Source organism: Melospiza georgiana, chromosome 3 (genome assembly GCF_028018845.1).
Source record: "Melospiza georgiana isolate bMelGeo1 chromosome 3, bMelGeo1.pri, whole genome shotgun sequence".
Classification (NCBI taxonomy): domain Eukaryota; kingdom Metazoa; phylum Chordata; class Aves; order Passeriformes; family Passerellidae; genus Melospiza; species Melospiza georgiana.
In genome coordinates this window covers 36,240,149-36,267,327 of record NC_080432.1, presented here as the reverse complement: position 1 = coordinate 36,267,327, position 27,179 = coordinate 36,240,149, and the positions used below count along the sequence as shown (strand labels likewise).

The 27,179-nt window shown below is 41.4% G+C and overlaps 1 protein-coding gene across 2 annotated transcripts in view; it reads left to right on the top strand.

Moving 5' to 3' along the window:
- Positions 1-374: 374 nt before the first annotated feature.
- HHAT (hedgehog acyltransferase) overlaps positions 375-27,179 on the top strand; it is a 146,949-nt gene continuing 120,144 nt past the window's right edge. For both annotated transcript variants that reach the window (XM_058020337.1, XM_058020338.1), the window contains exons 1-8: positions 375-472; positions 774-898; positions 2,249-2,316; positions 3,507-3,620; positions 4,227-4,421; positions 5,663-5,875; positions 8,464-8,635; positions 18,008-18,158. In XM_058020337.1, coding sequence (XP_057876320.1) covers positions 805-898; positions 2,249-2,316; positions 3,507-3,620; positions 4,227-4,421; positions 5,663-5,875; positions 8,464-8,635; positions 18,008-18,158 — 1,007 coding nt within the window. In that variant the 5' untranslated portion in view covers positions 375-472; positions 774-804. The remainder of the gene's footprint in view (positions 473-773; positions 899-2,248; positions 2,317-3,506; positions 3,621-4,226; positions 4,422-5,662; positions 5,876-8,463; positions 8,636-18,007; positions 18,159-27,179) is intronic.

Below are 27,179 nucleotides of genomic sequence, written 5' to 3'. Positions count from 1 at the left end.
ACACCCCATGGCTGTGTATTTACCCCCGTGGCTGTGTATGTACACCCCGTAAGTGTATGCACACCCCACAGCTGTGTATTTACCCCCGTGGCTGTGTATGTACACCCCGTGAGTGTATGCACACCCCATGGCTGTGTATTTACCCCCGTGGCCGTGTACCTACCCCGTGTGCTGTATGCACACCCCGTTCCTGCCTACGCGGGCCCTGTAGCCGGGCACGCCCGTGGCGAGCGGGCTGCAGCGCCCCCCAGCGTTCGGCCGCGGGCGCGCAGCGCCGGCAGCTCCGCCCCGCTCCGCCCCTGCCGTCCCTCCGCGGGGCGGCCCCCGGGCACGGCCGGCCGCGGGGTCGCTCCAGTGGCGGGAGCTCCGGGCGTGGGGCCGCCCTCTCGTCTGCGGGTGTGCAGCCTCCGCTCAGCCCGCCCGAGCCCGCTGCTGCCGCTCCTTCTTCTCCTGGCCGCACAGCCCTCCTCAGGTAAGGGGCAGCGGCGTCTCCCCTCCCTTCCCGTCTGTCCCGGCTCGGTGAGAGCGGCCGGGATCCGGTCCTGGCTCTGTCCCGAGGGTCCCGTGGGCCGTGCCGAGCCCTTGGACCCGCGGCCTCTGCAGCCGGCGCGGCCGGGCATGGCTCGCCTGCCCTGCCGGTAGCTGCGGGCGGAGCGGAGCGGGGCCGCCCCTGAGCCCGGGCCCGGCAGCCGCGGTGCCGTGCCCCGTGCCCCGCTGCTCGGTGCCCGCCTGCCCTCCGCCAGGACACCGCTCCCGTCTCTCTTTCCCCGCAGGGAGGCGGCCGGCGGGAGCAGCTCCGTGCCGATGCTGCTGCCGGCCTGGGAGCTGTGCCTCTACGGGCTGCTGACCGTGGGCTCCCACCTCTACGCTTTCTACGAGGCGCACCAAGTGTCCCGAAGTAAGTGCGCGACGTGGGCGGGCTCGCTCGGCGCAGCTTCCCGCCCGCGGCTGGCCAGGCTGTTCGGTGTGAGTTCTCCTCTCTGGTCGGTTTCTGCTTTGTTCCTGTGCGAGGAGCCCCCGTGTCCTTCCCAGCTGCCAGCCTGCTCCATGCGAGGAAGCAGTGGGCAGATGCCACCTGAGCTTTGTCCCAGGGCTTTTTTGCCTTCGAGTGCCAGGTCTGCCCTCGGTAATGCTGTACTCGGACGTGGCTGTCAGGGAATTGATGAGGGAGACCTCTGAAGCTCAGCTACTCAGTTAGGGAAGATTCAGGGAAGTTGGTTTGATTTGTGTTGTTTTCCCTGGTTAGTCACCAACAGCCCCTTGCAGGTGGGTCATTCAGGAGCAGCTCTGCCTTCTGATGGAAATTGCCAGGCCTGAACCTAGGGAGGCCCTAGGGCAAGTTGGTGCTCCCTGCCTGGAGCTCTCGTCCAGGACTCAGAGCAATGGTTGGGTTGTCTGTAGAGTTTTGTGGTCAGCTTGTTACCAAACACCTACCTCTGCCTTGTGTAACCTCTTGGTAGCTGCTGTGGTGGCTTGGTTTGGAGCTGGGAAAGTGTGTATTGCAGAGCAAGAGTGAGATTTTAAACAAGTTAAGTACAATTTGTAGATGAAAAGAAGCTGTGTTATAGCACATTGCTATTTAAATGGAAATAAAAATTGTCTTATAAAAGTATAAGAAGCTAGAGAGGCTTTGCAGAGAATATATGTTGCATCTTATTAGGCTTCAATCAACAAAGTTCTGCATTAATGACTCTACCTGGCTCTTGAAAGCCCTCAAGGGAAGAAGTGCCAGAAAGGCGTTTGCAGGGCAGTGGAAGGAGTTCTGTGTAACTGGGTACAAAGCTGTGCGCCCATGGTCTTGCACCCAGCAAGTCTGCTGCAGAAATGACAAAATGTGGTGGCAGTGGGCTCTAGAGGCAGCTTCTCTGAGCAGCTTTTCCCTGTTTTGGCAGTGCTGGCCACTCTTGAGTGTGTGTCCCCCTTCTGCTCTGGTGGGGGACACCATGCAGTTCTGAAAAACGGCGAGTGAGGGTTAGTGCGGGTCTTGTGTGCTGAAAGGTGGGTTGCTGCTACTGTCCCTGTTGCCAGGGGGAATCAAAACACTGGTTCTGGGAAACTGCTTTGCCATTTCTATGGGCCCCCCACCTAGTGAGCAGTGATGTGGAGAACTTGCCCTTCCCTGGATATGGGTATCCTCACTGCTGGAGACCATGTGGGAAGGTGTTGCTCTTGAGCAGCAAAGAACCCACCCCTGACTCTTCCTGCTCTGGCTGCTGTGTCCGTATCAAAGGTTTGCTCTTCCCTGCAGAGTATGAAGCTGCAATGGACAGAAGGTTTGGGCTGGACCCAGGGACTCTCTTTCGGGGGCTAAAAAAGGTAGGAGGGGTGACAGTGTCTTGCTTTGTGGGAATAATCATGCCTCCACACCCTTTGCTCATCCAAGCTTCTGATTTAGCTTTAGAAGTTTATAGTAACATGCAGATTTGGATATTTATAGTTAATTTTAGTCTGATGTTTCTGATGAGGAAGAGAGACTGGCTGGGTGTGTCTGGATTTCAGAATCATAACCAAAGTTCTGCTCCTTTTCTTGATCCCTGACTTAAGTGTTTGTGCTTTGCTACAGATCTTGATCACCCTATATTTTACTGTTTGGCCTTAAAACTGATCAACCTTGACACTTCCTGCAGCCTTCTCCCCTTTTTTCTTGTTAGTGGGTGATTTGGATAATGCTTAATGTCAATTAACATGTTTTTCTCTTGGTTGACCTGTAGTACAGCATAGAGGAGAACGGATTTTAAGGTGTAAAGTCTTAAAGAAACAGAGTTGGTATTAAAACAACCCAAAACTAAAACAGTAAGGAAACTGGCAGTCCTCTACCCCAAACTAAAAAACGCATACCTACCCCCCTTGCTTGCATTTCTTCAAATGTTTGTGAGGTCAAAAGCAAATAATACAACTAATCTTAAGGATTGCTTACACAAAAGCTGGAATGCATGTCTAAGTGTTACGGTGTTTAGGCCTCCCATCACTGCTGGTAATGGACCTTTGATATGTGCTTTTTAGAAAGCTTTAAGGCAGTTGAGATGAACTTTTAGTAAGGCTCTGTATTGGACATGGGGCTACTGGCTGATCCCTCTTACCTAATTTAGATAAAAATCTGAATTTTTATCAGCTGACCTAACTCCATCTAATTACAACTAGACTTTGCTGAAATGGAGAGGTAATCTTTTCTTCCAGCAAAGTACCTTTCTACTGAAGTTCTTGGTATTCCAAGGCAGAGCAGAGTTGCTCTGAATCCCTCAGGAGAGCTGAAGTTGCTCGGCTTCAGCACCAGTGTGGGGCTGAGGAGGCACTGCACCATGTAAAGCTCTGTTTTCTTGAACTGCCCCACTGGAAGTGAAAATGATGCTGAGTTCACTGCTGCAAGTGATTCACCTGGGTTGCTGAATTGGTGTTCCTGAGATGTGGGAGTTCTGTTGGGTACCACACAGCAGTTGTATTATGGAGATACTCCTTTGTCCCTTATGGCCAGATACACATAGTGACCAGTTCCCTTCGTTCCACAGGACCCCATGGACTTTGAGTGGAGCTACTGGGTTGAATGGGGAAGGGAACGTATTCTTTGGCTTCTGGCTGGTCACCTGCTGGTATCACAGATGTCCAGGCTCTTGGTGGAGAAGGTATGTAGGGATTTTCTTCACAGTGGGGAGTTTCTGATGGGTTTGTTTACTGTGGACATTGGAAGCTTTGCAGTGAGGCCGCTGACAGTAGTAAAGCTCATCCTGTAGTGTGAATTGTGTGTGGGGATTGGTTGCCTTAATGTTTGGAGACTTCAGTCTCCAACCTTTAAAAGCCTCTGCCTTGTAAGCCATTAAACAGCATTGTTTGATTTATACACATAGGAGGGGTGCAGCTGTTCCTTTATGATGGAAGTATGTAAAGTGATGGCTGCTTGGGTTTTGGCATGATTGCTAAATAATTGTATGATTGTGGGAAATTATCTGTGTGTGGTGTCACACCTGCTAGTCTGAGGAAGGAAAGGAAGAAACTATGCTCTCCCTCAAATTAGGGAGGCTGGTTTTCACGTGATGCTACGACAGAAATACCTTCCCTTTCACTTTTAGGGTTACAGTTGGATTTCTGTGGTTTTTTTCATGTGTGTTCCTCACCTTGTTGACTATATTTGTGTTCACTGCAGAACCTGTGTAGGCAGCACAGGTATTAAATGCTTTTGTTCTTTAGAAATAATTAAACTAAAAGATTGTGAACTTTTCTTTTTCTGACAGTATAAACCATGGTGCTTGATGGCTTATGGAATGGCTGCCTGCTGGTTGTTACTGGGAATCAAGGGCTTTGCTGTCATTTTGTTACATGCAGCTATTTCCTTTGCTGTGGCTCAGTTTCAGCTGTCACTCCTGACATGGTTGTGCTCCCTTGTCCTTCTGGCCACTTTACGCATACCAGCCGTGGAAGAAACCAAGGTAATGTGAGAAGGACTAATTAAACATCAAATTAATTATGGTGATGGTTGCCTATAGTGGTGTCTATCTCTATGGCAGCCTGCTGTCCCTTAAGTTGATATAAGCAGGGGTTGCTTTGAGGAATCCTAAGCAGTAGCAGTGCAGTGACTCACGCTGGAGCTTCTCCAGTTAAAGTCACATTTCTCTATCATGGTGGCCAGTGCATTGGAATAAAAGTATGTACATTAATGTGTAAGTGGTATTCAGTGGAGCTGGAGTATAATACTTCACTAGTGCTCTATTATATACATTTCATTGGAACTCTGATCATGCCAATTTAAGGTGCTGGGTTTTGGGTTTGTATCCAGGAGTTACTCAGTTAAGCATGCCTGTGACTTCTGCAGGGAGGGAGACTTTCTCCTACAGTTTGAGCTGTACCAAATGAGTTACTTGCGTCAATTAGCTGTTAGCAAGCTCAGTTTTACTCCTTGTCTAGTGGCTTTTTCTGGGTAGTACAGATATGGAAAAACTGTTGACCAGTTGTGAGGTAGTGTCCTGTTGTATTTTATTGGACCAATGGGAAAACCAGGACATTTGTTATAAGGAGTGTTGCCCTGATGTTCAGGGAGAGGGGGAGTGAGTGTGTAGAATCTCTTTTTCTGGTGTGGTCAATTTTGTGATTTGCTCTCCTGAGGAGAGGGCCAGTGCAATACAAATTGTCAGTCAGCCAAGCTACATTTGCTGATATTTCCAAGTTTTTTGCCATGATTGGATTGTTGCTGGCCAATGTGTGATACCAAGTGTCAAAGAATCAATAAATGCACAGTAGTAACATTTTCCAGCCTGAAGTTTTCTCAGGAGTGACTGATTCTCCTTATATCTAGCTTAAGCCCTAGTAGTCCCTTGGCTTTTTGGTTTGAATATTGTAGTACTGGACTAAATCTGAGGTAGATAATGTTTCATTTTTGTGAGAAGAACTCTCCTGCTGTCCTGGTACTTCCCAGCCTGACGTGTTTCTGAAACCAAGCTGTTGTCTCTTTATGCTGGCTGCAGTAGCTCTGGAGCACCTTTCTCCACCAAAAGCCAGTGCTTGTTGTTCGTGTGTTTATTGCTGTTCACTTTAGATTCTCATTCCTGCTGCTATTGGCTTTAGTTTCTTCCTGCTGCTGCTGCTGACCCCAAAAGCTGAGATCTGAGTAGACATTGCCATAGAGAAAACACAGCTTTGCACCATCATGATCTGGCTTTGTTTTGTTTTGCAGAGAAGGTGGTACGACACTGAAAACGAGTATTATCTGCTGCTCTTCACGGTGTCTGTCCGCTGCCTGTTCTGCACCAGCTTCAGCCTGGAGTACTGCTGGCATGCACCCAGCCAGAAGTCATCCCACTCCTTCCCCTGGATGCTGGCTTATGTGTTTTACTATCCTACATTCCACAATGGACCCCTTGTCAATTTTGATGAATTCAGTAAACAGGTAACAGTGATTGTTGTTTGGGTGTCTAAAGCTGTCTTCCACATAATTATAAAATCAAGAAATAATGCTATAGGAATGTTACAATTTTGAGCAATCATGAGAACTTTTGTAATGTCCTGTATATCAGCTTTTAACACAAGCCTGTCTCCCCAAGTTCTTCTGCTTCACAAGATGCTCTTGTCTAACATCAGATTCATCCCTTCAACCAGGGAGCCAGTGACATGCTTTGTTACATTTGGAGAGTGTTCATAATTTTAGCATGCAGCTTCTGGACTGTTTTTTTGTTTTCTTCTTCATCAAGTGAAATAAAACTAATGTTTTCAGCATAAGCTTGCTATTAACTCTGAAATGGATTTCAGAGCCACAGAAAGCTGATAGATTGTATTGGGAATTCCTGAAAACTCCAGTTTCTCCTCACATTGATGTGAAAACAGCTGATGACTTACTAGGAGCACTTTGCTTCAACTGAGCAGCTTGTTTAAAATATAAGACTCTCAAACTTTACTGAATGCTTTTCTTAGTCCCTTGCAGGCTTCTGTTCAAGCCTGCTTTTTACATGATGGGAGAAGTCCATGTTTTCATCCTTTATTGCTTTCCATATTTTCTTACATACTTGAGTAAGAAGTGGCATCACAACCTGTTATGTCTATAGTTAAAATTATTGTGTCAAAGTAGATTAGTGAACATTTCAAACCATAAAACTGCTTTTTCAGTTTATGCATGGAAGCCTAGGGATTGCTTGCTTCTGTTTACATTTGGGAATTTTCTGTTGAAGCCAAAGGAAATACTGGGCTTTATGAAAGTGAAACTAGATTCCAGTGGATCCTTGAGTGAAAAGTCCTATGCTCATTTGTTTTCACTTGCTTTGGAAGATGCAAGGTTGAATGATGTTACCTTGGGCTGGATATTGTGGGAACAGTCCACATAGACTTGCATAGAAACTGAGGTAGTATTTTTTTACTAATTTTTGTTTCGTAGCTTCTGAAGTGTGTTAAATTCCAACTAAATCCTTGTACACCAGGAGAGGGACAGTTGTACTTTCTTTCCAAGGACTGTTTCAGAAGACCTATGCGACTCCAAGCTGAAAACAGCTTGGGGATAGCTGATAGGAAAAACTGGGGGAGCCTTGCTTTGAAATTTAGCTCACCTGATATGGCTCAGCAAAGAACTATGCAAAGAGCACATGTATTCTTGGTGTAAGAAGAAAAAGGAAGATTGAGAATAATATGTCTGTATTTGCAGAAGGTTCTCCTTAAATATGTACAGATGTGTGTAGTTAAAGCCATGAAGAAGATGGAACAAACTGAACAAGCCTAATGTGTTTGCTGAAGGGTATGTCAGAGCTCTTACCTGAGCAGAGGGTATTATTACCTTGGCAGAAGAGATCAGAAAAGGGTTTCAACAGATGCAGTGCCCAGCAGTTGATTCAAAATGCACAGTACAAAGAGAATATTTATTGATGCTCTTGTAAAAGACCACTCTCAGAACCCCTTAACTGAAGCTGAGCCTGGGATGAGGGTTCTGCTGAGCACAATGGAAAGCAGAAATTCTGGAGCTGGAGACAATGGACTGCTGCATGACCCAGAGAGTGTAATAGTAGTTCTGGCAATTGGCATCCACTGCCACTTTGTCACTGGCCTTGTGGAATTGCTGGGCTGAAGCAAGGCACAGCAGTTCTAGACATGGGTTTGAAGGGCTGTTGTGCAAATCCCTGTGGTAAAATGGTAGTGTCCAAGCTTTCACATTGTCATGTAGCTTGATACAAAGGAGCTCTCCAAATGAGTGTGCATGTTAACTGTGCTGTGCTTGGGACTGAGGGCCTGTGCAGATGAGTTGGTTACTTCTCTTGTATGTGCATTTTTGTGGCCAGTCAGAGACTAGACAAGGAGACGTTGCACACAATAATGGATGTGTAACACATGACTGAATTTTTAGGCAATCCTATGTTTCTGGTTTTTGATTCTATTCTCTCTTATTGTGAAAAGGTGGTGCAATAATAATCTGCCCATGTGTTTACTGCAGTTAGCAGTCTAAGAGTTTGGAGCCTCTTGAGAAGCCTGTCAACTGCAAACTTTGCCTTATTGGATATTTAGCTTGCACTTCCATTTTCTCAGCACATTCTGTGGATCTTGCTGACTTTGGCAATGCTATGGGAGGAAAATTAAGAACTGTCCTCTAGTCATTGATTCTCTGCAGTTGGTAGAAGTTGGAGGTATTTTAAGAGTAAGCAGTTATTGTTCCTGTTTGGAAGGGCTGCTGCTTGGAAAACCACCTTCTTCCGAGCTGTAGTTTCTTTAATCTTTTCATATTATCTCCAGAGGTCAAGTTGCAAGAGTTAAAGTCTCGTGTCTGGATTCTGCTCAGGTTAACAACAGTTGGCCTTTTTTACAACAGTTTGGTGCAATGTCCATACACATTTGGCTTCTTGTTGGTTTCTACTGCTTACTGAGATTGAGAATGGAAAGACCAGTCTCCCTCTAGAGTGTGTGAGGAGTTTCCAAATGGTGTAGTCAAAAGTTCCCAGGATAAGTATTTTGAGTAAAATGGTCAGTTTTGTGCCAGGTAACCTCTTTGGATTTCTTCTTTAGATGAGGAGACAAGAAGCTTTCAGTGTGAAGACCAATCTCATCATCTTAATTGTGGGCATAATTCGTATTTTCTTTTGGTGGTGCCTGGCTGAGCTGATGATTCACCTCATGTATATCCATGCTCTCTACAGTAGTGCTCTGCCTTTGGAATCTGCATCTTACTGGGCCTTGGGTGAGTATGGAAACAGCAGCAGAAATCTTTCTTCTTCCCTCAGTTCAAGAACCCCAGTCTGCATCTCTTATGTCCGCTTGTGGGTACTTAAATGTAGCACATTATAGCAAGCCACTGTCAGAAAGGTGGTCTATGGACTCTTTATATAACATGTGGATTCTCCATAAGCTTAGTTGAACTTATTGAGCTGCTTCCTAAATTAATTTTGTCATTTTTCCGGTCTAAAGTATGTCTGTAAACTGTGGCCTAAGGTGATTCTCCCCCTCAAGTCGTAGAAGTGGACACTTAAAAGGAGTTTATTTATTGTGGGGATGAAGAAGGGGAGATGTTAAGAATTATTTATATCTCCTCCTGATTGATGTTTCTATGCATTCATGTTGAAAAGTAAAAGGACAGAACTTGTAAAACTAGTGGAGGGAAGGACTTGCAAATAAGGTAACGTGAAAGTAGTAGTCAGTGCCTCTCAGTTCTGTTTTCCTGCTTGGCTTCCCCTTCTTCCACCTTGTCTGCAGTCCCTGGTATTTCATTAATATGCCCAGCTGTGAGGAAAAAAAGAGTGCTGACAAATGCAGTGTAAATCAGCAAAACATTTAGGTGATGGTGAGCAACTGGCATATGTGGTTGATTTGATTCCTGCCCCCACTTTCCAAGCTGTATCACCAGGTAGGAAGAAGAAAAGCAAAGAAACCCCAGACTTTAAAACTTGTTTCTGAAAAAGCCTTGGTGATTTCTGCCTTGCAGGAGGTGTCTTTTGCACCAGGGATTGATACACCCACTGGTATGGAGCTCACCTGTGCCACCACAGTGTGGTGTGTGCTGGAGAGCACTTGGACTGCACTGGGCTCTGGTCAGCAGAGGGCAATGTGAGCACTCTCTGTGTACCCCTGTGTGCATACATACACTCTTGATGCATGTTTTAGTATATAATTTTGATATCTAAGAAAGGGCAAGGGCAGATGGAGAGCAAGAAAGGGATAGGTATGCCTCAGTGGTTTGTTGTTTGTTCTACTCCTCACTCAGTCACTGTTTAGAAAGGGGGTTCTGAGTTGTCATTTTCTATTCTAAACATCAGTTCATTGTTGACTTAAATCTGTTAGCTCCTTGTGTGTGTGTGTGTTACAAAAAGCTGGCCACTTGATAATGCAGTGAAGGCTCCAGAATTAGGGATGAAATAGTCCAGCAGTGGTGCTACTGATGGATTCCTCCCACCCTTCAAGACTACCAGTGTTGATTTTATAGGGAAGGGAGAGAGATGTTATAGACAACAGCTAAGCTGTCTGTGTATTTATTTGAAATAAAGTGTGCCATCCTAAGAATTAAAATGCATTTTGAACAGAGAGTTAGAAAAGGTGAAAATGCCTCAAAGCAACAAGAGATGAAAGCCACTGTTAGAGCAGGTTTGGACTGTAAGGATGCCTGATGTCAAATTAAATGATTGTATTCTAACAAGCTGCCTGTGGAGACCCTGCCTGTAGGACAGGTGTACTCAAAGTGTAACCCTATTCTTATTGAGCTCTGTTGTTGTAGTAATGTAGGCAGGTGTTTAAAATATACTATAAATGAGATTTTCAGCTAGAAGTTGGTCAATTACTGTTTTCTCTGCAGGTTTTACCACAATGATTATATAGGTTTACTTAGACACAAATCAGTGCTAGGCCACTGTTGTGACTTGCTTTAGGGAGCTACCAATATATGAATATGGGTACTGGTAATTTACTATTAAGTCTTACCTGGACCCTTATGGATCTCAGCATGCTTCTACACCAGTTCCTGTACAGAGCCAAGCTCTCTCCTCTGTTACTTTGCTCTGTTACTTTGGGAACTAATTTCATCAGATAACTGAGTCTTAAGACCAAGGAAGCAGCTTGGTGTTGACTCAGGGGGATTATCCATGGTGTGTAAGCCTTTCTGCACTGATGGGGCTTGTTCATTTTGGGTGTCCTGTTTGACTACAGCAGCTCCAAAACAGCATGAGCATCTGTTTACACTGTGATGCCTGGCTGCCCTGATAGCCTGGTAAACTTAAGGGAAAGGCTGTGAGGCTGTTCTGCAATCACCTCTAATTAGGGAGCTTATATCTGCTACTGCTTTTCTTTTTTCTGGGCTAACTTTGAACAATGGGCAATAAATGCCAGAAGTGCAGGCAAGACAGCACTGCTGTGAGGTTTTGCTCTCAGCACCTAAGGGCAGTGTCAGTCTACTCCTCATGACTGTGAAGCTGCAGTGTGTTCTGCATCACTGGGTGGTGTTCCTGTAAGGTGAGACAACAAAGAAATAAAAAAATACCCCAAAACTAAATCCTGAGTTATAATGCTTGTTAAAAAATGCTAGTGTATAACAGTGCCATTTATGGCCATGTAAAGCTTAAGTGCTAAAGTGATCTAAACTAACATTGCTAAGGGCACACAGGTATAAAGTTAAAAAATAGTAGGAGAATGTTACCCAGTAGTAGAAGTATTTTCTCTTGCGTGGATGGAATCAGAGACAAATGAGTTTCTAGAAGCAGCCACATACCCTAAGTGGTGCAGTATAGCTTTTCAATAACCAAATATTAGATCCCCCATCCAGAACAGAATCCAGAATATGATGGGGCTGTGTCCAACTCTATGCCTGCTTGCCATATATGTATGGGCCTTCAGTTTGTGGAAGGGATGTGAATGTCTGAACACAGAATTAATTCAAAGATGCCAGCTGTGCAATCACAGAACTTTTATTTATTGGCCCCAGGAAGCCATTGTTTGGAGAATGTGAGCATTTTCCAGAATTCACAAATCATTGTGTCTCTGTTCACAAATGTTTGTGTCTGTGGATAGTAAGCTGTTGACATACTGAGCAATATCAGGGCATTTGTGCTTTTTTATTGATGACTATCAAATGCAGTGTTTATAGCAATTCTGTGGGTTTGTGTTGGTGCTGCATCTCGTTCTGGTAGCATCAGTCAGATTGGCTGAAAGAATTGGATGCTTTCAGAATTAATGACACAGCAGGAAGACTCATACTCCATGTTAATGGAAGCCATGATAGTTCATTCTTCTCAGTTTTAACATTAATTTTGAATAATTTTCTGCCTTTACATTTTACAGTGTAAAATGTAGATTTGCAGGCACCAAGAATAAAAACCACTATGAATTCCAGTAATCCAGTATCCTGATGAATTGCAGCATAACAGAACAATAGCTACACTGTGCCAGAGCAGAGGTTCATCTGTTCTACAGAGTAATTTTTGGATATGCTATGTAATGAAGCAAGAGAAAAGAAATGAGTAAAAGACAGGTAGATTGGTGATCCTTTTCAGTGTCTGTTCTTCAAGCTTCTGCAGCTGAATGACAAATTCACTGACATGTGGTAATGGGGAGCTTAACAGCATTGGTTGAAAGAGCTCAAATTGAAACAAGTGATTCTTTTTTTTTCTTTGCTATGACAACGTAGACTATCAATGGTAAAATTCAGTCTGCTGAGGTACATTCTATTGTATAGAAACTGAAATGTGTTTTGCTAGGTCATTTGTGTGTTAAGTCTGATTCTGAAAATGCAGATGTTGGAAGAAACACTGCCTGTATTTCCCTGATGAGCCTTCACATTTATCCTGGTGATTCAGCACCATCACTTAGCCCTGCTCACCTGAGCAGAGCTTCACATCCATCTGGCAAGGTGCAGGGAATGACGGAAGACAGAAATGTGTATGAAAATACGTTGTTGAATATAATTGTTGCATTGGATTCATCTTAAAAGCTCCTGTAGTTGTGAAAATATATTTTGCTAGGAATCTGTCTGTGCTTTGCCAGAGGTATGTGATGTATAGATGTACATCTAGGATATGCACACCTGATGGAATGTTGTGAATTCCCTGTGGGTTTCATCTGTCTGTCCTAACCAGGTGCAGTCCTTTTGTTCTAGTGAAGCACGCACAAGGTAGTGTCAATTAGCTATCACTGTTTTAATTATTAACTAGGCTCTGCTACTTCAAAAGGGTAATTTCATATGAGGGGCATATAAGTCAGTTAGAATATGATCTGTTCAAAGGTGGAGCCACGTGGCTTAATCTGTAGTTGCTGATCTCATGTTTTAATTTGTTAGAAGAAGAAATGTTATGTATGTTCGTCTTTGACACTGAGACCTACAAAGTAGTCTGTGTAAATTGGATGTAGGGTTCTGTAAATTGGATGTAGGGTTCTGGTTTTGTGTTTGCAGTTTTTTATGATAAATCCACAGATAGGAAGTAGATCTCTAAGTTCATTTTCAGAAGCATGCAGCATTTTGCTATTGAAATCAGGGGATCTGTTCATCTAAGTAGTAGTGAAATACTAAGAGGAGTCTTAGATTTTTTCCATCCTGGAAGATAATGATAAGGAGAAATTGATGAAATATTTGGCATCTTGAGGTCTGTTTGAAAACTGGAAATATAAACACAAATCAGAAAACTTCGATTTTTTTTTTTCCCTAGAATATTAAGTTGTTCCCTGTTTTGTAAAAAGAAGTGTTCATGTGTGTAAGTTTTCTTTTTCTAATCCTTCCTGTAGGCTAAACTTCAAGATCCTATTGGCAATTAACCTGCTTCTATGACTGCTTTTCTTTTTAATTATGCATATTGTGGCTTAATCCCAGCTAGGAACTGAACACTACACAGCTGCCCACTCCTTTTCTTTTCTTGGAGAGGTGGGAAGAGAATTGGAAGAATAAAACTGAGCATTTATGGATTGAGATAAAGACAGTTTAATAGGTTAATTAAAAACTGACTGCACAGGCAAAGCAAAACAAGGAATTAATGCCTCACTTCTCTGGGCTGGCAGATTTGGATCTGCCCCCCAGATTTGGGTCTGGACTCCTTCAAGCATAATGGTTACTTTGGAAGACAAATGCTATTACTGAGCATCGCCCGCCTTTCTTTTCCCCCCAGCTTTAGATGCTAAGCATGATATATGGTGTGGGATACTCTTTGGGTCAGCTGTCCTGGCTGTGCCCCCTCCAAGCCCCTTGTGCACCCTCAGCCTTCTCACTGGTCGAGGGTGAGGAGCAGAAAAGACCTTGGCTCTCTAAACCCTGTAGTAACAAAAGCATCTCTCTGCTTTCATCAACAAATAAAGCAAATGAAATGTTTTCTGCCCGAATCCAAAACACAGCCCCACACTGGCCCCTGTGAAGAAAATGAACTCTATCCCAGTAAAAAACAGGGCAATGTGATGACTCTTGGTTTATTTAGAGAGCCTTTTCCTGCAAGTATTTTCTATTGAACACAATGCTTACAGTAGATATTTTCATATAATGGTTTGAGTTGGAAGGGACCTTAAAGATCATGTAATTCTAACCCCTTTGCCATGGGCATTCCTTCCACTAGAGCAAGTTTCTCAAAGTCCTTGGGAGTATTCATGGTAGGTGTCTTTAAAGCATGTGTGTGCTTGAAAAGCCTTCTGGTTTACTTTAACTTGGAAGAGCTGTCTATGCCTTGACTGAGAGTCCCTCGACAGTTCTGTTTAGTCTTGTTTAGGTAATTTCTTTGGAACCTTTATGTCCATTCAGCTTCCTCTAAAAATAAGCAGCCTCCAGGACAAACACTGTGGTACTTTCCTGCCACTCTTCCATCCACAAAAGGATATTTCTTACTTCTTGTGTGCTGCTAGAAGGCTGAGATATTTTGAACTTGGTGATATGGCCCCAAATTCTGAGCTGTTATAAATGTCTCCTTCCTATTAGGCTTCTACCATGTGTCAGTAACCCTTTTGAAATGTGACTGCATATTTATCTCTGTTTTCTGGTGGAACCTGTCCTGGTACTTGACAGAAACAAACATCTCCAATCACTAATGCCATAGGGTCAATGTAGCTGCAAAAATGGTAAAGTTGTGATGGTTGTGCTGATAATAAAATTGCCTTCTAAGTTACAGGTAACCATGACTTTTGGTGTTGGCTTAAGGACAGAAAAATGTCAACTGTGATTTGTAATACCTGGATGCAAATGTTTTGCTGCTTGCTCATGACAATATTCTATTTGTTAATGTCTGTCAAAAACCACCAGTCAGAATTTTTCAGAATGTGTAGACTAAAATTAAGTCCTGTAAATATTCTAATTTGTCATGATCTTTGTTTCAAAGCTCTATGGCGCTTAGGAAATGCAGTTTTGCAGTAAACTTAAGGTTAAAGAAAATATTTGAAGGTCTTTAAATACATTTTAAAACACAGGAAAGCTTTGAATTTTTTTAGGATGGGAAGATGATAAATTGAAAATACCAGCTTCTATAAAAGTAAATTGCTTTAGTCTGGGACTTCAAACAGCTTGACTGTTGAAATGCATGGGATTAAGATCAGGTACTTTACCTTGATATTTTATCCCTTAACACATTCTGTTTAAAAAAAAATCTCAACTTTGCATCCTTTGAATTAATTTATTCTGGAGAAAAGATAGAATCTTGGCAGTACTTTTCCTCTTAGCTGTGTTATAATACACATTTGATATGGCTTGTTTCCAGTTTAAAATAATGCTCATGTGTGTGGAGGAATTATTATATCAAAAATCAGAAAAGAAATTATGTGATATTGTTAATGAATTTGATTGTTAATTTCATGCTTCTAAATCAGGTGAAGCAATTTGCTTCTGGCTGCTTTGTGCAAGTGAGTGAAGCAAAAGCAAGGCAGCTGGAATGTCTCAGGTATGCAGGAAGGTTTGAAGCCTGTGCCTGTTGCCACTGCAGCCCAGCTATTGTGTGGCTGTGAATCTTGCCCTTAGTTTTCCCAGTGTGGCCAGAATTTTCCTACTGCTGGCATGAGCTCAAGACCAATGAGAACTTGATCTGTGTATTTTGATAGGGGCCTTTGTGTTGCTGTTTTCGTGAGTCTTAGAATTTCCACTTGCAGAGTAGCTGCTGTGCTGGGTGTGACTGTGATGTGATGTCTGTGTGCAAGATGCCAGTGCTACTGAGCTGCCTGTTAATTACAGTAATGATAACCTATATATGTGTTATTGGAGAGGCTGAAAATGCCTTTTTTCCCCAACTTGCATATTATGACTTTGTATCCATGAACTCAATCTTTCATCATTGTATTTAAAATCAAATGTATTGATTTTTTTTGGGTCTCAGACTGGAAGCCTGTTTCTAAATACCTTCCCATCAAGCACAGCCAAAAGATTTTGAATTTTACTAGTGCACAGACAGCTGTGATCTTCATAAGTGGTTTGTGTGGGTGTCAGTGTTCAGCTCTCCAATGAAATTTGTCAGAAAAGAAATGAGACACTGAATGAGAAGGGAATTAAAGCAGAAATTTGGCTGTACAGATGATTTAGCAGTAATCTAATGTGGAGCTAATTGGCTAGTATCCAAATTGTGCTTCTGATTGTTTGTTTTCCTCCAGGGAAAAATGTTATTGAATACTTGATGCCTGTTTCCCTGAAGTAAAATAACATAAGCTTCATGTCTCAGTATTTTGTTCTAACATCAGTTTTTATCTTGTATGGCACTACTGTTTCTTATCGTGTGCATAAATTATGATATCAAAACTGAAAATGTTGTATTGTTGTAGGAAAATACTGGCCATGTGTAGGTCAGCAGGAATTTTGCATTTTACATTATTACTGCCAGAATTTCACTCTAGGTTGTTATACAGTAGATGAATTTTTAATGTTTAGTTTTTGGCTGTCATCCATAGTATACTCATTAGTCAGCAGAATGCAATAGAGATGTTCCCCCCACCCTTAAAAAAAAAAGACAGGTTACTTAAGTGTTCATGGAGTTGTACTGCTGCAGTCAGACTAAAAGCTTAGTCTCCTAGGACTGTCTGCTGGAAGGCTTTAAAATTGTGTTGAACGTCTAAAGTCCTTCAGTCAAGTCAGGTAATATAACTGAGCAAACGCAGAGCACTGGAGTAGAAGGAGCTGTAGCAATTGCATTTTATAATTTTTGCTGTATTGAAGTATAATTTTAGTTTCCCTTCTTTGTGGTGAGATTTTCTGTATGTCAGCTGTCAGATGGAGAAGTTCACCAAAGTCGTTGGGTCCTTGAGGAGTGACCTCACCAATTCTGTAAAGGTGTTGGCCTCTGCTTTTTACTGTATTTTTACTTATTGGTCAATACTACGTTTTTCAACAAAAACCATTTAGAATATCAGTAGGAATCATCTTCCTTTATAATGCATTTGAATGTTGTTACTTGCATGAATAATAATAATAATAATGAGAATATGTATGATTTTCATCTCAGATCTATTTAAGATGCTGGAGTTTGTGTCATAACCTGAGGCTGTGAGCAAGCACACTGATGAAATTTCTCCTTTGGAATTAAGGCAGCTACAGGACCTTAAGAAGACCTTGTCTGTGGGTTTAAAAACTGAAATATGCTTTAAGCATTATGCCAAGTGGAGTTCCAGTTTTCTATGCCTTGGATGCAGCAGAAGAGGATCTTGTAGTGATGCCTTAGGTTTTAGCTTTTATATTTTTCAGATTCTGTACTGCTTTTGTATGCAGTTCTGAGCTTCATATTAAGGGATGGTAAGCTCTCTTCACAGAGTAGTTAAACAAAACAATTCCTTTCCTAGCTTGGGACCAAGGACAACCTCCCCAGTCTCAGGTCCAAGAGCATAAACAATGTGGGCTGAAGAGAGAAACAAGAAGGATAGGACTTCATAACCTAAAGCTATAATTGGACAATTAACTCCAATATTCTGGTGGACCTGAACGTATAAAAGTGAGAGACCTTGTGACCAGTCATCCATGTTGTGACCATTTTGGGTCCATCTTGGGTGTAGGCCTGGCTGGGCTCTTATACTGCCCAAGGCCTTTTAATAAATACTTACTTTATTCTTTAAATCTGTCTGGCCTCTGTTCCAGATCAGCCTTCACAAGGCATTGGTAGGGGGTATTTTCTGGAGACTCAATCTGACAGGGCATGGAACGTTTGTGGAGATGTCAGGATAATGTGCAGCTATAACCACTGGTTATGGATCTTCTGGAGCAGCAAGTGTAGAGTGGTTGATTGGGGTTTTTTTGCAAAGATATATTTACTGTCCCTGTGGTAAATGCTCATTGTTTATATTGGTATGTTCTGATTTTTAGCTCAACATAAATCAGTTGGTTTTTTTTTTTGTTTTTTTTTAATAGCAGTCAACACTCACAGTCCAGAGATTTTTGAGAATGGAACTACAGATGCATATTTGTGCCTTCATGCTGGAATGAGAGTACCATTTTGCATATGTGTCTCATGTCCTAAATGCATGGGCTTGTGTGCTGTGTCTCTTGAGAAGAGACAAATGTTGTGTATCCTATCAAGCAATGGTGCTTGCCTTAGTTCTTGGAATAATTGCTGTTTGGAGGTAATCAGTATTAACAGGTTTTTTAAATGTCTCAGGACCTGTTTAAGGTATGTTTTGTTTTTTTTTTTTCTTTTAGGTGGCCTGGCTTTAGCTCAAGTTCTTTTTTTTTATGTGAAATATCTGGTTCTCTATGGTGTTCCTGGCCTCCTCCTTCAAATGGATGGACTCAAACCTCCAGCTCTGCCTTGCTGTGTGAGCCTGATGCACAGTTTCACTAAAATGTGGAGGTTAGTCATTGCTGCTTTTCAGGCAGTTTGTTACTGATACATGGCAGTCTGTAAGAGCATTCATGTGGGTTCATTCACACATACATGTTTGTTTTCCTGTCCTTGTGCTTTTTCTCCCATCCCCATTATTCATCTTTAGTGCTTTTTAATTGGATTTCAACTTGATGGTTACTTTTTTCACACTGTGGAGGGATAAGGGCAAGTACCCATTTCAGCATTTTCATCCTTTTAATTACTAGAGTTGACTCAGCCTATCTAGTTAAAGTAGCAATTATTTTTTCCAGTAATCTATTAAATGATTTTTTTTCAGTCTGGGTCTAAACTCCACATTATTTCAGCTTGAAATCCTTCCAGAGACTGAAAATGAATGCTTTATTAATCACATGAGGGAAGCTGTAGTTATAATATTTTAACATGTAGAGTGATATGGTAGAGGAAGTCTTGAGCATATTAAAAGCACTATGAAAATGATACTTGTTTATAAAGTAGGATGGATTTCTGGATCTGCTTTGCTTTTACAGGAGTTTCATCACAATATTTCTTCAGAAACCTATGAATTTTATATCTTATGTTTGCTTTAAATCAGTGTTCACTGAAATATTTTCACTGAAAACTGTCTCCTGGGTGGATTCTGCTTAATGTTTACCTTCTGTGTAAGAGTAGATTCACTTGACTTCTCTCCTCCCTTGTTTTCCTCTGCACTGGCCAATATTCCTTCAGGCTGTGGGGTTCTGTGCCCCAGACTTCTAAAAACAATCCCCTAATAATTTAAACTTGTCAGTATTTTAGTGCAGAGGCTTCTCTCCTGTTGTGTTAGTGCAGAGCCTGTCAGAACGGTGCTTACTCATCTTGTCTCTGACTGCTCTGCAATATGAATAAAGCTTTTAATTTTAGTCATTAAAACAGTGGGCCTGCTGTTATCAGAGTTTTATTGGATGAGATTTTAATTTTGTTTTCAGCTTGAAGCTAGTTGTAACAAGAAGGCTTTATAGTTTATAGTAGTTGGCATGTGTAGATCTGAAGTATTCAAAGAATTGCAGCAGGAAGAGTGCAGAAAACAGATGAATTATTAAAAATGATTTGAGCTACTAACAACTGCTTTGGTTTAAATGCTCTTTCAGAGTTTGCACTGAACTTATGACCTACAGAGTTAATATAGAAATCTGTCATTTTTACCAGGCACTCTCATGAGAGCAGCATTTCTTGGCCTGCTGGCCCTTGTAGGCAGAGCTGCAAACAGCAGCAGTTTTTCCCCTTTGTCAGTTCTTATTCCATGGAATCTGTGTATTGCACTGGAGGTGCCAAGTGAAAGTGAATTTCAGCACAAACCCTAATGCTGTGCCAGGTAGCTGTAACAGGCCATGAAAAGGTGCTCTGCACCTGCAAGTGTGTGTGGTGTGTCACAGTAAAAAAAAAATGGGCATTCCTTAAAATATTCATAGCTCTTGTACAGAAATTGAAATTAATATCTAAGTAGAAAGCTTTTCTTTATAGAAAGAATAAGTGTCAGGTGCTGATATTAATCTTTCGCCAGATTATTTAATTTCTATCAAGAATTCATTGCCCAAAGTAATAAAATTATTTCACAGATTGAATTTGTTTGCTTTGCATGTTGAAAAAAGTCAATTAATATATAACTGACTTGATTTCTTGCCCTCAGAGTTCTTTAGTAGTAGAATTTTCTGTTGCTGCTGTGTTATGGGACATTCTCAATTAAATAAGGAGCTTTGTGAATGCCCTGAATGATGATGTCCTTATGCCTTTACAGTCATAAAAGCTCTTCAAAAGCTCTACCCAGAGGCTTTGCAGTCTGATGTGGTGGATAGTTATCTTGTATAGGAGTGTTGTGTTAGAAGTAGGAATAGCCTTTGTTTCTGAACTGTATGACTGAAAAGGACAGAAAGTTTGCAAATTATATGTTTAGCATAAAACAGTGAAAAAAGGGGAAAGTAAATAGTTTATGTTGTGGAACTTTATTAACCATGACACTGTTTCCCTAAAGTTCTAAATGCATTTTGATAGTTTGTAAATACAAGACTTTAACAGGAATGTTCCTGACAACTTTATCAGAGTGTGTCAAATTTAAATATTAAGAATGCCGTGTCTAGTTTTAAGCTGGCAGAGTAAGATTTCTGCCAGCCTGTTTTCATTAAATAGTAGCCTGGTAAAGCTTATTAATGACTGCTTAGGGCCAGGCTGGGACATGGAGTGGGTTGGAATAATCCAGATGACTTGGCGTTAGACCACTCTTACCTTCTGTCTGGCATCAGGGACACTGCTCAGGAAAAAGTGCTTGTGCATGCTGGGCTTACTCTTCCCCTTCTTGCTGGTATCCACTTGAGAATACTGTCAGAAACATCTTGGCTGGACTTTCCAAGGCCCAGTATTACAATTTTTGTCTCAAAGCTTTTAGCAGTGCATGTTTTGAAGGAGAGAAGGTAGCCTGGAGAGAAAGACAACGTGAATGTCACAATGTAAGGAATGCAAATCTGCTACTAAGGAGCCTTGCACCACCACCTGGTGTCCTTTGAGCATAACAACAAAGCTTTTGATCCCATCTCTCCAGACCTGTGTCACTTCTAGTCGGTACATGCTGACATAATTCACTGTGATATGGAAGAGCTTTCAGTCAGGAAGGTAAGAAAGATACCAGAGTGTGTCTAAAGCTGGCTAAAGTTTCTCTAGCGCTGTAAATCAAAACAGGTGTTAAAAATCCAAATCAAGTAGTCTGCCTCTCTATGGTACTAAACAATGAACCAAACCGTGTTCATTCAAACCTAAAAATAAAAGACTTTAATTAAAAAAGTTATCAAGCCTCTGATAGCTTCTCCCTAATTCACATTTAATCAGAACAATCTCTAGAGTCAAAAAATTACCAGTCTTGTTTGCTGTCTCAAGACAAATACAGGTGTTGAATGTGTTACTCTGGTTTCATTTCACCTGGATATCATTAGCTTGCTAAATATGCAGCTGCGTAATACAGTGCTATTCAAAAGCTTTATTATAGCTGTGAAAAGGAGTCTCTGAGCTCCTGATTTCCAGAGAGGATAGCAGTTCAGTGGCATGCAATCTTAGTTTTTAATGTCTGCTTTACCTTAAGCTGTGATGAATTAAAACTTAGTTTTTGTTACCAGGGTTAAAAGCAGATAATCAATTGTGAGAGAGAACCAATGTTGTTGGAAACTTGTGCCTCTAAAAAATTCGTCAAGGCTGATGCTTGCCATACAATTTCTCAGATGGGGGGATGAATTGTGTAGTGCAACTAGAAGTAGTTGTGTTACTGCTGAAACTTACAAATTGAAAAATGGAAAAATATCCTAGTGGAGGAGTAATGGCTTGGAAACTTCAGAAACAAAAGATAGTACATAACTAAATCCTATGTAAAATTTGACATATTGGTAAATTATCTTGGCAATGTGTTCCATAGAGGAACTTGTCAATTTGTAAATTAGGATAACAGTTGGCTGCTGTTCATGGAAAAATAATAATGCTTCCATTTTTTTTTTAATAGTGTTATGGGGTATGGGTCTGCAACACAAATGTTGAACACATTAGTTAGATATGTTTTGCCATGCTGTGGGAGCAGCATGACATAAACCCCACAGTTATTTCTGGTCATAGGCTGATCTGAAATGTGCAGAAGCACAACACCTTGATGATGTTCCAGGGCTGGAGCACCTTGGCTATGCAGATGGTTTGAGAGAGTTGGGTTCAGCCTGGAGAAGGTTCCAGGGAAACCTCATTGCAGCCTTCCAGTACCTAAAGGGGGCTTATAAAAAAGAGGGAGAGTGACCTTTTTATGCAGGCAGGTAGTGAGAGACAAGGGGAAATGGTTTTAAAGGAGAGGTTTAGATTAGATTGTAAGAAGCAATTCTTTAGTGAGACGGTGGTGAGGCATTGGAATATGTTGCCCAGAGAAGCTGTGGATGCCCTGTCCCTGGAAGTGCTCAAGGCCAGGTTGGTTGGATGTGTCCTGATCAACCTGGTCTAGTGAGAGTTGTTCTTACACGTATCAGGGGCATTGCAACTAGATTGTCTTTAAAGGCCCCTTACAACCCAAGTAATTTTGTGATTCCGTTACTTCTTCTGTCTTTCCACCTTGAAATCTTGTCATTCTCAAATATCCCAAAATAGTTTGGAGACAGATGTGTTGGGGATGAAGTATGCTAAAACTTGATGCATGTTTAATGTAGGTTAGTCTCAGCAAGAGTAGAGGCTTTCCAAGAAGGCAGGCAGAGGTAGCATATGAAACATAGATTTCACTGTAAACAGTATTTCATCTAGATTAAAGAAAATGAAGTTGAAGAATGCTGCCAGAGGAAAATAAAAGATGCAGTGATAAAGATCAGATCACTTTCAACTACCATGCTTTAGGTTTTAGATTCTACTCTGTGTTTAACACCCTGATTCTTGACAGACAAGAGTCTGACATTAGGCAGCCCCTGGTTTTCTTGCATGTCTAAGGGGTGGACTAGGAGGGCTGTATTTGGCATGTACAGACACCACAGTTCTATACAAGCAAGTTAAATTTATATCAGGGATATCTCAGTAACATCCAAAAATGGCATCTGGGTTATGATTTGCAAGAAATTGTCTGCCATTTAGTTTAGTTTACTGGCCTTGTTACTCCTTAAGATTATTTGCTTGACATGAAAAGAAGTGGTCTTTGTGCAAGGCCTCAGTGAATTGCTTCAAATTATGGATTACAGTCTGCTGTGGTCTTACCACTTTCTAGGCTATAATAATGCCATAGAAAAATAGATCTACAGATAAAAATGTGAATTTATTTGCATTTGTTTCTTCCTCATCCTGGTACTTTTTGCCTAATTTACTATTGATCCTGAAACTTTCCTCCTTCTGGAAACAATTCCTTGTATGTCTGTCAAAAAAGACATTGCCATGATTTTTTCCCTTTGTTTTGGATTTTTCTGGGAAAAGACAAGTCTGACACTTATGTGTGAGTGTGAGCACAAAAGATCACTGTGACCACATGCAGTAATTCCAGAATGATGAATAGGCTGCAAAAACTTACTGTCTTTTATTTCTGGCTTAAACTCCTGATCGTATTGTTACAATTGCCTATTAGTTTATGCTGAGGACTGAAATAGATATTTAAGAAAGGAAAATGGACTTCCTGACCTGTAGAGGCAAAGTAATTACTTGAGTGCATTTTCATCTGTGCTTCCTATTGTTTCAACCAGTTTGACATGTACTTTCTGATCTTTGGGCTTCTGATTTTTAGCAGTGCAATAAATAATCTTGGGAATTAGCTTGTTAAGTATATCAAAACAAAAAAGATGCTGAAAGGCTTTGTAAAATACCATTAAAGTAATTTAAATAAGATCAGAAGTGGAGTTTCTGTCAGTGCTTGACTTGGAAAGCTTGCCTCCCTAAATTCCCAAATAGCCAATGTTTGGCACAAGTTAACACAAACATAATTGTGTGTAACAATAGCAACTGTAGCTGTGCTGCAGATCTTGTAGTCAGGATGACATCCCTGCCTCTGGGCTCAGAGTAATGTGCCTTTGTGTGTTTAGGGCTTGTACTCTAACAAATGGTGAAAGGTTCACTCCTTCTGTTTGGGTCTTGTAGTGCTCTTTTGTTGTGGTGTTTCTGGATAGGCTGATGGATGGTCTGAAACAGGAGATAGATTTTTCTCCTTAGATTTTTCCTTCCTATGAGTTTAGTTCTCTGATTACATGTTAGTAATAACAGCAAATTGCAGTTGTGCAGGCTGTCATTTAGAGGTAATTGTAGGGCAGAAAGGAAGGATGATAGGTTAAACTTCTTTACATTACAGGTATCCTCAGGAGTAGTTAAGTTACCAAGCCTTGAAAAATTTGCATAAGGAAAGGAGAAAGAGGCAATGAAAAGAAACTCCACATCTCCATGGCAGATGGAAGGAGGGATTGAGCATGAATCACCCAAAGCCTGGCAGAAATTGGAATGGCACATCAGATCTGTGGCTCACACCTGCTGCTCACCCTGCTGTGGAAGGGGTTGCAGCAGCTGCTTTCCAAAGCCCTCCTCTGAGGTTCTGTGCCTGGAGACAGGGTCAGTCTGGGGATTAGAGCCAGGACAAGCCTACTTGTGCTATGACCAGAGAATCTAATTTTCAGTGCTGGGAGAGGCCTACCAGTCAGCTTCAAGAGGATGAGGTATTTTCCAGGTGGTTTGTTTTGTATTTGTCCTACAGTTCTGGACAGCTACGTTTTTGAAAGCACTCTACCCCATGTGTGTGATGGGAAGTACTGAGCAGCTGGAACTTAGAGACAAAAAAAGGAAGGACATACTTATGCATATTTCCCTTTCCTCTAGAGTTGAGGATTGTCTTTTCTGGTACATTTTTACCCTTTGATATTTTCAGAGAAATAAGTTGTCCAGTATGTTGTAGACAGTGTATCAGGTAGAATAAATGTCTTTTAATTGCCTAGCTTCTCACTGGTTTTTGACTTCAAAATATTAATGCTGCAGCATTTCTATTCCAAAGTCAAAATGCATCTTTTCCCTACTGTGTTTTGGTGGTGATATCTTAAATATGAAAAAAGATTATTTAAAAGGGTATTTAGACTAAATACAGTTATGCCCACAGTGTTGCAACAGCTTAGTGCTCATGAGTAAAGGAGAATTTTATTGAAATTAAGATTATTGCCAAAATGTGCAGAAGCTGACATACTTTAACAGGCTTCAATACTGAAGTCATAGGATTAGGTTTCTTGTCCTGTCTGTACAAGTGCACTGCTTCACATCCCAAATCAGTAGTAAAAATAATATGCATAAGACCAGTTGTGTCATGGAAAGCTTTTGTGCCCAGAGAGGTAGGTGGTGTGCTCTAAAACACTTAGAGAATATTAAGTTTTCATTCCTGAGAAGATATTTACGTGGTCTTTGAGGATGCTGAGTGTGAATCTTGGGAAGGAAAGTGCTCTTCTTCCTTCTGTGGATACATAAAGTTGAACATAAGGTAGATCTCCCTGTATGTTCTTGCCCTCTTCAACTGCTGTGGTTCCTAAGCAGAATGAATTGGTGTTAAATCCACAATCACAGTGTGCATGGACAGCTGGAGTCAAGGAAAGCTCTCCTTAGGCTGTGGAGCTATAACTAACATTATAGTTAGTTAAATGCAGCACCTGCTTGGCAATATCTGAATACTTCAACTTCTTGCCAAAAACTTGGCTATTTAGTTGCAGAATTAGTGCATATCTTTAATTGTGGAATAACTTGTTTTAAAGTTTAAAAGTAAGTCTCTCTGATTTACTGCATTTTTTGTTAACTGTGGTGATGCTTAAAGCTGAGTGTTGATCTGTGATATTCCCAGCTAAGATCTCATCTGAACATATGAAAGTTCTGGACTGGTTAGCCATTCTCTCTCTCACTGGTGAAGAGAAAAGATTTAACTGCTTTCGATGTCAGCTAAATTAGTGCATGCTGCAGTTACCTACTGTACTGTGCAGTTCAATTTGCTGGTTATTATCAAACCTTTGAAAGGCTCCTTAAATCTCTTCAATAGAGAAAAAGAAATCTGTTACTCTGGAGTGTAAAATAAGTGAGTAATAAGGCACCTTCTAACTAATCCTTCTTGGATCTAAATTACGTAATTATTGGGAATTTATTTGTCTAATGACTGCATTGTCGCTGTAATTTGAAATTGCTGGGTTTTTTAACAATCAAGCTAAACCCACCTGCTGCTTTTCACCTTGAAGCCCATTGCTCACTGTATTTGATATGAGCTCTGTGTAGATACAAACTATTACTGCTGCTCACATTTGGCAAGCAGCACTCGGCCTGCTCGCAACTACTGTAGAAAATGAGTAATGGCTGTTAATAAACTTGTTTGCTGTGTTTGCAGTAGGGATGGAGATCTCACAGTAATTGGACCATCACGCTGCAGTGCAGGAGTCCTACGTGACAAAGACTGAGGGAGAACTTTCCCTATGGGAGTTTGCCACTAATGGGCTTTAGGTTTCATCCACTTTCCATGAGCTACTACAGGCTTTTGAAGAATTGGGGAAGATATAAAATTAAAGTAATATTTCTTCTGAAGGGCTTTAGAAGAGATTAACAGAATACAAATGAGACTTTGCTTTTTTAAAAAAGTGTTTGCTGAGCTGTATCACCAAGATCCAGTGATTGGATATGTGAGAAACAGAACCAATTTGTTATTTTAAAGCCTCCCAAGTAGGCAGACTTGTGTGCAATTTACATACACACTGCCAATGGCTGATGCCTGCTGAACATTCTGATTCTCTTTCTGTCCAGGAGATTACAGGGGTGAGGAGGAGTCACTGCCTAGAATCATTACTACTTTCCTCAGGCTTTCTGATATAATACAAGTTCTGCATTTAAACTGAAATAAAGCAAGAAAACATATTAAGTCATGAATTCAATTTGTAGGCTGGAGGCCACTAGCATTGTGCAGTGTTTTTCTGTGGTCCTCAAAAGAGCTTTCTCCTTGTGGCTGTCTTATTGTAGGTTAATTTTAATATGCAGGTCTCTAGCCTGAGTTCCCAGCTAATAAGCAAAACTGTGCAGATGAAGCTTTGAGACTTACTAATAGTTTCTACTTGGAGATGAAAGTGTATCTAACAAAATGCACACTGAAATTGGACTGTATTCTGCATTACACAGACTGCCCAGAGTCAGTCCAGGTATATTTCTGCTTCCCATGAAATCAGTGAGGGTTTTGTGCTCATTTTGATGGTGTCAGAATTTCACTGTGGATTTCCACCGTTCTCCTGGGTACAGGAAACCCTAATTTCTCCCTGTGATGCTATGCACTAAATCCTTCCCAAATAAAATGTTTAGGGCTTTTCCTTAAAGTGATCAGACATTTACAGAGGACTGTTTCTGTGAAATAATGTGAATGTTGGTGCATTTGCCATATTGGTGCCACAGAGCGCTTACAGCACTGAGCAGGAACCTCTGCATGGAGGCATCCAGCACAGGCTCAACCCAGTGGCAGCTTTGGTTATTTTAGTAATGGAGGGAACCAAAAGGCAGGTTGGTATACTGCTGAATCAT